This window comes from Apostichopus japonicus, chromosome 9 (genome assembly GCF_037975245.1).
Source record: "Apostichopus japonicus isolate 1M-3 chromosome 9, ASM3797524v1, whole genome shotgun sequence".
Lineage (NCBI taxonomy): Eukaryota > Metazoa > Echinodermata > Holothuroidea > Aspidochirotida > Stichopodidae > Apostichopus > Apostichopus japonicus.
This window is the reverse complement of record NC_092569.1, coordinates 30,141,292-30,152,041: the sequence shown is the minus strand read 5'-3', so window position 1 is coordinate 30,152,041 and position 10,750 is coordinate 30,141,292. Positions and strand designations below refer to the sequence as shown.

Genomic DNA, 10,750 nt, shown 5'->3' with positions numbered 1-10,750 from the left:
TTTGATGATTCTCATATGTGCAAACGTTGAGGTACTATTTTAGGATAATCATGTTATATAAAATCATCGAAGTTTTATCATTCACTGTGACAGCAAATTGAAACAGATAACAGATGTTATATCTTTAAATACTCGTCTATATAGCTTCAAAAGTAAAAAATGTCATCAATCAGTTTGTTCGAAGAAGTTAAACGTACGAGACTAGGTTGCACATGTCGATACGAATTAAATAATAAATTGCCAATAATCAATATTACTGAATCCTTTTGTAAAAGTAGCATATCAACTTTTGGTTACTTTGTCTAACCCAAAATAATAGCTACAACATTTATAGTCAATTCACTTTATGTTAGTTCTATTCTTCATTTACACTAATTTTTTTCATGATATGTTATGTGTTTAGTGTAATCTACGTTTACACTCCAACATGTGAGCTCAGGTTGAAAAATTCAAAGATTACAACGTGCTATAAAAATCGGGTACAAAATTGAACAGTCGATCGCAATTAGCACCCTTCTTGCCCTGTCCAGTAGAACCAGACCTTGGTTACTCAGGACTAGATCTTTAAATGATATCCTTGCTTTCCTAACTTGATGAATATATTTAGCTTCCTCACACAGCCCCCCCCCCCCCCCGGCCCAGCTTCAAAGAAAGCCTAAGTTAACTTGTATGGTACATGCACAGGGTTGAATAAGAGGAGAAATGAAAATTTGATGATGCAAACTAAATTACAAATAATATTATTCAAGAAATTACACGATTTAATACCGACACATATGATGAAGTAGGAGATTAATCAGATGGGGACTTAGAAATAAGAATTAAAGCAAATTGAATGAATAGTATTGCCAATAAATGACGGTAAATAAATGTAAAATAAATGGCGATATTAGCGACTCTACAGTAACCAAACCCTGTCATTTGCTTTAAGTAGTTTCCCCATCTGTATGTGACTTCTTTTGTGGCACTGTATTTCACGGAACAAACACTAAATTGTATAATAACGTACTTGCAAAGACAATATACCTACCTATGTATTCTAAATATTCAACACACGCAAACAAACAAAAAAACAAAAAATACGCGGAACTGACGTTTTCATCTTGGTAGGACAAAAACTCACGGCCCTCTAACTTGTATTCGATGTTGGATTCGTTCAAAGTATATAAATTAATCGGTTTATTTATTCTGTCTCGTTTGCTGCAGATAAGGATGATTTGTATTATAGCAACAATGAACAATTCAGTACAAAAGACCAGGACAACGATGGATGGAGTAGTTACAACTGTGCGGAGAGACATCGAGGAGCCTGGTGGTTCTATTATTATTATCACTGTAGGGAATATTACTCTGCTTCTGAATGTCGGCCTTACTGTCCCTATTATTGTGCATTATTCCCCGATGGCAGCGACAACTGCGGTGCTTGCGCTTATTCTCACCTCAACGGGGACTACGACGGCTCTACTCGAGGAACAAACATCTACTGGTATAGTGATACTTTGGACAGTTACGGATGTAGCCTTCAATACACAGATATGAAAATACGGCCGGTGTAGACAAAACACTGTATAACAAAGTGCCCAACAGTGCAGTCTTTACTTAGAATGTAGGGAAAGATCCAAACAGATCTTTGAGTGTCGGAAACCAGGACGGGCAGAAGACAAGAAAGAAACAGAAACTGCAACAAAAATTCCAACCAGAGCAAATCGACAAATAATTTATTTTTAAGCTAATAAGAACATATATAACAATAATTGAAATAAATGTCAAATTGTGAATGTTAACTAGCTTACTGTTGTTTGATAATTTGCAAATTGATTATTGTATGAGTCTCATAAATGGATAAAATGAAAAAGTGAACTTGTCCAAATTTCTTTTCATTTGTTTGCATCCCAACCCTCAACCACCCCCTCCCCTCAAAAAAAAGAAGAGAGAAAAAAGTTTGTAGGAAATTAACAATTGCGTGAAAGTGGATACCTAATGATGCAACAGTTGTCTGATGATCGCTCAACGCGAGTAACAACAACTAGTGTTCCATTAGTCTCAACTTGTCTAAAAAGTCTAAAAATCCTACGTCATTGAGAACCCTATCAAACAGAGGAAAGAAACAGCATTTAGGACCCACAAATAATGTAATGCAGTGCTTGAAAAACTCAACTAAAGCTATGTGTGGACTGTACATTACAGTCACAACAAACTAATCAATTCAATAACAACCATGTGAAAAAGCCCTAATATTTATTCTGTTACAAACATTCTGTCTTTTTTTCTGTTTGTAATATTGTGAATTTGATACCAATAAAATATTGACATTAAATTTATTGTAACATTCTGCAACAATATTGTTAATATGAGATAATATTGCATCATTAAGGTAAGAAAAAACCTGAAGCTCTTCTTTCAGTTTGTCACATATATTTGCATTTGAAAGACATTAGTCTAAATGGATTAGTGAATATAAGTAGCGATGCCTGCATTCACAAGATTAGAAGGTGTGTCACACCTTCAGATCACTCCATGGGCTTAGCTTCAAAATGATCATTTTTGGGAAGTAATATTCATCTTCTTCTGTGTAACTTTATGTCTCTACCCATTATCCTTTCTCTAACAAAAAACTGCCTTCCTACTTACAATTTTCTTCAGGAGCCCATAGTTGTTTGATCATGATTTCTGAAATAAATCCCAATTAAATGGAATAGCATGTGCACAGTGGCTGGTATTCTTAAAATTATCTGTCGAGTATAAAGTCCTTTTGTAAGGAAAATAATCAATTTTGTTAAAAATCAAATATACAATAACATGTGGTCCTAAGTTCACAAACAAACTAATTGCATTGCTTTTCTGGACGGAAATTAGCAAATTCAAACTACGTTTATTACTAGAAAGTGACTTGATTTATCATAACAATTGTCACCTTTAATCTACGCTTAAGGCGCATTTACACGACACGACAAAATCGTCTGCGGTGTTGTTTCAGCCGACTTGTCGTGTACGATTTTGTCGGTACGTGTGAATGGCTTCTCCTCTTGTCATGAGAAATTATCGTTCAAGACAAAATCTTTCAAAATTTCTTTTAAAACCACGCACGACTTGATCGCATCGTGTGAATAGAATATTGCTCAACATCTGATTCTGTTGGTCCTACATATGTTTATTGTGTAGCACATAATTTATACTATTATGTAGTGTTTATAAGTACAGTCTAGCGTAGGCCTAACTTGCTTTAATTCGAAACAAATTCTTGTGGATGTTGTTGTTTGGATTAATGTAATGTTTCTCAAGTCATCGGCTTGCGAGTAGTCAGTGCTGGGGAATTGTGTGTAATTTTAATGTAAAATCACTTTAGACAAATTCGTTGTCATTCGATGGCTTAAACATGGTACGGATACCTTGACAAATCATATAGTGAACCGGATTAACGTTATTTTGCATTATGGTAAAAGCAGATCAAACGACATCCATAGTTAAACACATCCATACCACAGTGTGTCGTTTTTACATGTACGCATACGCTAAGTTATGGAAAATTGGCTAAGGCTTCGACAGTCAAAGCTTAGAGAATCTTTACGGTAGTGAGTCGACTTCATTTTGTAATATGTGTAATATTAAATAATCCTCAGGAAACAGAACGATCAGCTTCATCATTAATTTTTGGAGAAATACAAAGGCCCTTAGCAACGCGAAATTAGCGTATACCATCCTACATTCTTACATGTTAGCCCAAATGCAGCTTAAACTTGGCTCGGAAGAAAAACAGGTCCCCATCCTAAACAGGTTAAATACACCTGGTACTGACTTACGTAGGCAAGGCCCCCTAAAGAAGAACATTGTATCAAATTTTCGTACATGGTCTTACTTGTCCAAGGATTTCATTGGGGCAACAATAACCATGCCCCAGGCGTGTTTGCAGGGATATTTTTCCTTTTATTTTGTAGCCTATAGGACTCTTGATAAAAATACAAACAAAATAATTTTCCTGCTTGGGGTTTTCCCCTCCGGAAAATAGCTAGGTCTATTGTCAAAAGCAGAAGAAATCGACTGCCTCATTACGGCGTCTTGTCAAAAATTCCAAAGCGCTCAGATGACTACAGGTTTCCCCTTTGACGTACTTGTGCCGAGTCTCTTGAGGTAAACTTTCGATCAAGCTATTCACTCAGAACTAACACTAGGCTGATACGACACTCTGTCATACTGTTATTATCAAAATACCATGGAACTGGGTAGTAGGAGGTTGCAACACTTCAGAAAACCAAAGTTTAAGTTTCTTTACGTTTCCCAGTCATGAAACCGACGAAAAACGTCACAGGTTTTGGATTAATTTTGAACGGGGTGGCTGCAGGCAAACACTTATAGGCAGTATAGTCTATGCAGAGGCCCTCTAAAGGTAGTCTCCCTAATATATTTATATTTATATTTGCCTAAACTCATTAGTCACAACTGCCTTGTTATTCTAATGTGCAAGCTCAATTGTTTATCTTCAGCCGTGATTTACCCTATAGGTGCAGGGAAAAAAGATCATGTTACAAAAGAAAGGTCGTACACTGCTATACAATAGGCCACAGGCGTGACTTAGTTCTCTTTAGCAGAACCAACGAAATGACACTACGCACACTAACACGTTTATGGACAATGTGCATTGTAGGCATGTATATATTGTTCTGCGACGGTAAAAGTTTTCGCATCTTTTAACTTTTGAAAATAGTATATGGAATATGGAATCTATCAGGCCCTTTTTTCACTGTGGTGTTCCCTTCACTTGTGTATCTACTCTCGTGGAGTTGTGATTTTCTGAACGCCTTACTTTATGCCAGCGAGACTGAGACACACCCAAAACTTCTTATTTTGTGGATTCGATTAAAATTGCAACAACAAATGAAGATATACCAGAGATGTCGACATATTTCATAAGGTAGGCATTTCAATTGTTGAAACACCTTAATTTCGTACGGCACAGTGTGCATACTGGCCTATAAAAGTAACTAATCTAACGGAATATCACCAGACGTTGAGGCAGGTTTTTATCCATAATGTACTTTTGATTGAAGAATTGCTACATAACATGAGTTAAAAATGCTGAAATATTCTAACAACCATTCTTTCTCATGCATCTGCATTTTTATTGGAAGTATAATGTTAAGAAAAGGTTCACTTTCTAACGAGAAGTACTTAGAAAGTCCATTGTTATTGCTTAGCGTTTGCGGTTCACTCCGCAGTTGATGTCACAATAAAATGACGTCATTGTAACATGCATCGTTTTTCTGGTCAGTGAGAATCTGCTAACGTTGACATCAAATTTCTCTAAATTACTGTCTCTTTTGACTAAACCGGAACTACAGTATTGTTTGTGTACTAAAATACTTTAGTATTAGTCAAATAAAAGTTGGTTTTTTTCCGCCTCCAGTTATGCATTTTAAGTTAAGCATCTTAACTTGTTTTATTCTTAAAAGAATATTCTGGTAGCTAAAGTTGATTGCTGAACAATTTTGTTTTAATCTTACTGTGAAAACCAAATCCTCATAGCATTTTTGTATTGTGAAGATATGAATGTTTCAAACTGGTGATATGTTTTAAATGCATCTGGCAACAGCAGAATGGATGATGTCGTCATGACATTTTAGCTGAAAATGTCTTTTTTTCTTTATAATATCTCAATGATTTATTCACAAACAAAAGAATATTTCTACGAAAAGATGCATTTTGATGAAGTTGTAAGTACAGAGAACATTGACAGCTATGCAAACTTCCATATGAATCAGGTTTCAATGACAAATCAACAAGAAGATTATAATAGCCTAAGTAAAGCTTCCAAATAGCATTTGTAAATAAGACAACACGAAACCCTTACTGTGATCCAACTTCCTGTAGTAGTTGAGGGTTTAGCCAGTCAAAAACGTTCACATTCACAGGCATGATATTGAGATGGTGTTTTCAACTAGCATTGTGGAATAGTTTATATGTTTACAATTGTCTGTCACCAGAATACCCTTTAAACATGTTTTCATTCTGTGAAACTGCACAAACAGAACTTTGAGTCAATCACTCATCCAGCACCGTCTTAAAACAAATTCACCCGCCGTGATCACTAAGTTACTTTGAGCCTTTAAGATTGAAAAAATATCTTTGAATATCAAGGTGACCAATAACGCATACCATAAATATTCTGTAGCTAACCAACTTACTACAGTGTGAGCTGCTTTGACTCAGATGGTAACGGTTAGAGATCCAGAAGTTATTTCTGTCTTAATTTTTTTATGTCATCCTTTCAACTCAGTTGGAGTGATTCCTTCTGCCCTTTGCCTCTCACGCTCCAAGGCATCTTCTTCCGTTGCTGACGACTGCTTTACGATAACAAGGAATATTTATGTGATTTACTATCTGAAAGATAATTAACATTTCAAATATATCAGAATTTTATATGATGTTAATTTTATAACCCTAACAAACTGCAAACAGTTGATTTACCTGCCAGTCAATGGGTGATTCCAGTAGACTAATGAAGCATCTTACTTCTGGCAGTAAGCTAACAGCCACCCCATTTATAACTTATAATCATGGTAGCTTCAAACTCAACAGAACCTGTTCAACCCCCGCCACCCTCCCCCCCCCCACCTGATCCCACCGACTGTGCCTCACCAAACCACCCAAAATTGCAATCATTTGCCCTTTGACACTGTCTCTAACACTGTTTTGTACTGTTCATTCCATTGTATTAATATGAACAATAGACATCTCCAGTCTGTAAACTGGGATGTAGAGTTTCTCCAGATAAACTCCCAGCCAAATTACGTAAATTTCATACCAAAGACCACCCAAAGGGTTTCTTAAATGTTATCGCATGTAATCGCCATTTCGTTGTAGTATATAGTGGTGCAATCTTGAACTACAGACAATCATTACCCTAATTGATACCCATACCAGATTGTCTGGTTTCTAATGAACTACAATCGTATCTCACCACTATATTTGTTGCTGTAAATAAGGTTTGACATTCAATTGAATTAAACATGATAGATGAATAACAAAGAAAAATCGCACAACGTTTGCAAAAAGTCAAATAAGTAATACTAAAAGGATCAAAAATTGTTAGGAACTGTGAACTGAAACCAACGTTTTTTAACATTTTAATTTTAGTTTCCTTCTCATTTTCCTTTGCTTCCTGATTCAAGGTCAACAAACCATTGCTATCAACATAAAACGTTATTTAAATGTATCATGGAAATGAAAATATGTCGCTTTGAACCGTTTCAGAATTGTTTCAACTTTTCGTGTTTGCTTATATTAAACAAAACATGGAAAACAGTTATTAATAAAAGAAAATAGTAGAAAATGATCAAAGTTACTTTTTTCTGTCCCAAACATTTTATTAGTTTTTCCTCTATTAATTTCTTGCAAAGTACGTGAGTATGGTATTAAGATAACTTCTATAATCACCAAAATTATAATTATTCTTATAGTCTTCAGGGTGAAATATGTCACCGTGTGACAACGTACAATAGCTATAAAGCACTCCAGTAGGACTTCAGCAAGTCTTGGTTCTATTTCTGTTTCATTTCTATGAAAATATTTTCTGAGGATATCTTCTTATTTCAGGATATTTTTCTCAAATACTTCTTTAGCATTTAAAAGAGGTTAAAAACCTCTCGGCAAATAACTGATAATGCTCGAACTAAAAATATTGATGAAAAGGTATACATACTCATTGCGATGGTTTGAGCCCGAGAGGCATAGGCAAAGCATAATTACATTCACCAATGTTCAGCAATTAGAATCTGACTTCCTAATTTCAAGCTGCGATTTGTATAATCTACTTTCCAATATAAGGTACCGGTATGCAAATTATTTTCGTAATGCAATTAATTCGTTTTCTGCCGACTGCCATAAAAATAATATCGAAATGGAAATTCTACGGTGCCAAATTTGACTTAAAATATGCACCAAATTGCATCTAAGGACGTTTCAAAACTAAAACTTTCCCCCTTCCCCATTTCAGTTACCACTTCCAGATTCGTCAGCAAATCAAATTCTCCACACCCCCCTCCCAAAAAAAAATAGAGACACACATGCATACAAACAAGTACTTACGAACATAAACACCCAAACACACACAGGTAAAACAAAGCACAGTGAGGAATAAAACAGCGATAAACATCAGAGATTGTCTATGCTACTACATATATGTAACAGTAAAGTAGATGATAAGCAGAGGTTAAGTCAAGAGTCGCAAAGTTCATTGATTGAATGAGTAAAACAAGTCCTTAATGCCGTGTATTTTCTACGAGCAGAGCTAGTAGAGTTTCGCTTCGAGTCCATGTGCTTTTCAACGTAAAGAATGAATTTCATTTTAAAGAAGAAATTATAGCAGACAGGCTAAACATTGTTTTGTTTACATTGAAGATGAAGTATTTCATATGAAGGATAAAAAAAATCAATGGGTCGTAACCTGTTACCACTTTACCGAAGGAAAAGATCTTTGTTTGAGCCTATAAACTGTCTACCAAAAATTTTCTGTTCGCAATCTCAAAGGAAATTAGACGTCACATGACAGGACCAGAATAAATGTTCAATAGTTTTCTCTTCAATATTGCAAAATGTACAGAGCGGAGAAGCCGATATTTTCATTAAATTTAAAAACCGATTGGTTCCTAAGATGCGGTGTAAGAATTTGAATCGGAAATATTGTATTTTTGCTTCAGAAAGCGTACGGGAAGGCACCTTAAATATAACTATGCAATCGTCCTGAGAGAAGTCATAAGTAACGCTTCATTTAGAGCAGGCTTTTGGCGGGAGTGAAATGCAGTCCATAAGACGAGGGTAGACTACTTGTGACAAGTTAGAAAAGCTAGACATAAGATTGATAAGGTGATCTTGCTGTTCCTCGACACCGTTTTCTAAACTGACGGAATATTTCCAGCCTCTAGGAATTGCAGAAATGATCCCATGAAAACAAGTAAAACGATACCTTAACATTTTAAATTTGGTTAAAAAAGCATTGAAGGACAATTGCTTCCCATCTGGCAAAAATATATCCTTAACAAACAGTAAACCGGCGACGTGAAGTTTTTTGTCATCAACAATGGTACTTTCAATTCTAATAAAATGATAATTCAAAAGGATTTGATCACCAAAGTGATCCGAGGGTTTCTTAAAGGTAACGTTTCTCCAAGCCATGCAAATTTGCTAAATGAAGATATGTTTGATACAGGAAATATCCTCGACATGAAAATTACATTTGAAAAGCAACTCTTTACCGAACGGCGAAAGAGAGGAATGAAAAAGGAGCTTCCAATACCCAGTGGTGGCATTGTTACAATAACGTTTGACCCATGAGGTTTTAAGAGCTTCCACAAAGCTGTGAACATGTTTTATTTTAAAACCTCCCTTTTCAATTGGGTAATACATAGTAAGTCTCTTAACTTTGTCAGGATTCCCGTTCCGAATGAAGTCAAAAAATAAAACTTTGGACTTTATAAATAAAGTCTTTTGGGGGACTAGGCAGAACCTGAAAAAAGGAAGACGAGTTGGCTGATTCCAAAAGACTTTACTATTGTGTTTCTGCCAATAGGTGTAAGATCGCGCTCATTCCAAACTCTAAGCTGGTGTTTCATCCTAGGTAGCTTCTGCTCATATGTTAAGCGAAAGAGAACGTTACCCTTGTGAGTAAAGTTGATACCGAGATACTTAATAGGAGCGTTAGTAATCAAAATATTGAATTCACTGACATGAGCAAGATTTTTTTAAATGAAAGGACCCAGGGAAGATACTGGGATTTGCTGAAATTAATTTTGAGACCTGATGCTAGTCGAAAATTCTCTAAGGTATTCAGCACCTTAACAGTGCTGTTGCGGCTACCGTCTAAGAAGAACATTAATCTCCGGCCAAATATTTTTATCTCCTTGACTGTGTTGTCATAAATAATTTTCCAGCTAAAATATCTGCACATAGAATAAAGAGGTACGGGCTAAAGGGACAACCTTGCCTTACTCCTCTCTGAATAGGGAAGAAACCTGTCAAATGACCATTATTTAAAACACAGGAAGAACTACCAGTGTAGAGTGTTTTGATCCATCGTCGAAAACTGTTCCCAAAGTTGAAATAAATAAGAGTGTGGTCAATAAAATCCCAATCGATACAATCAAAAGCTTTTATTTGTCGTAGTGTGATCGATTAGGTCCAGCACAAAACGAATGTTTTCCCCAATAAACTTATTTTTGGTAAAACCAGTAAGGTTATCCAAAACAGTATTGTCGCCGACCCGTTTTAACCGGTTAGCTTATGCGTTTGCTCCTATCTTGTAGTCAGTGTTAAGGAAACTGATAGGTATATAGTTAGCTATAACATTATGGTCCTTATCCGGTTTAGGAATTAGAGTAATGACCCTTCTATTTTGCTCACAGGATAATGAATGATGATCAAAACCAAAATTCAAGGAATCGACAGCAAGCTGACCAAGAAAAAAACAATTTCTATAAAACTCAGTAGAGAGACCATCACTACCGGGAGATTTACCGTTAGCCATTGAGCTTAAGGCTCTATGACATTCCTCTAAAGTAATGGGCCCGTCGCATGAACTGGGGTCCGATTCCTCAAAGTGAAAGTCAGGCAAATCTCTAATAAAATATGAAGGATAACATTGTGAATGAGAGTATAATGTACTATGAAACAAACGTATATCACGGATAATTTCTCCAATGTTGCTGGTGACATTGCCCCCGTTCATATCTAAGCTAAAAATGCTGTTATTTGCCTTGTT

General features: G+C 35.8%; 1 protein-coding gene across 1 annotated transcript in view; it reads left to right on the top strand.

The window, feature by feature from the left end:
• LOC139974298 (uncharacterized) overlaps positions 1-1,855 on the top strand; it is a 73,160-nt gene extending 71,305 nt beyond the window's left edge. Inside the window, exon 8 of the mRNA XM_071981330.1 lies at positions 1,207-1,855. Coding sequence (XP_071837431.1) covers positions 1,207-1,556 — 350 coding nt within the window. The 3' untranslated portion in view covers positions 1,557-1,855. The remainder of the gene's footprint in view (positions 1-1,206) is intronic.
• The last annotated feature ends 8,895 nt before the right edge of the window (positions 1,856-10,750 follow it).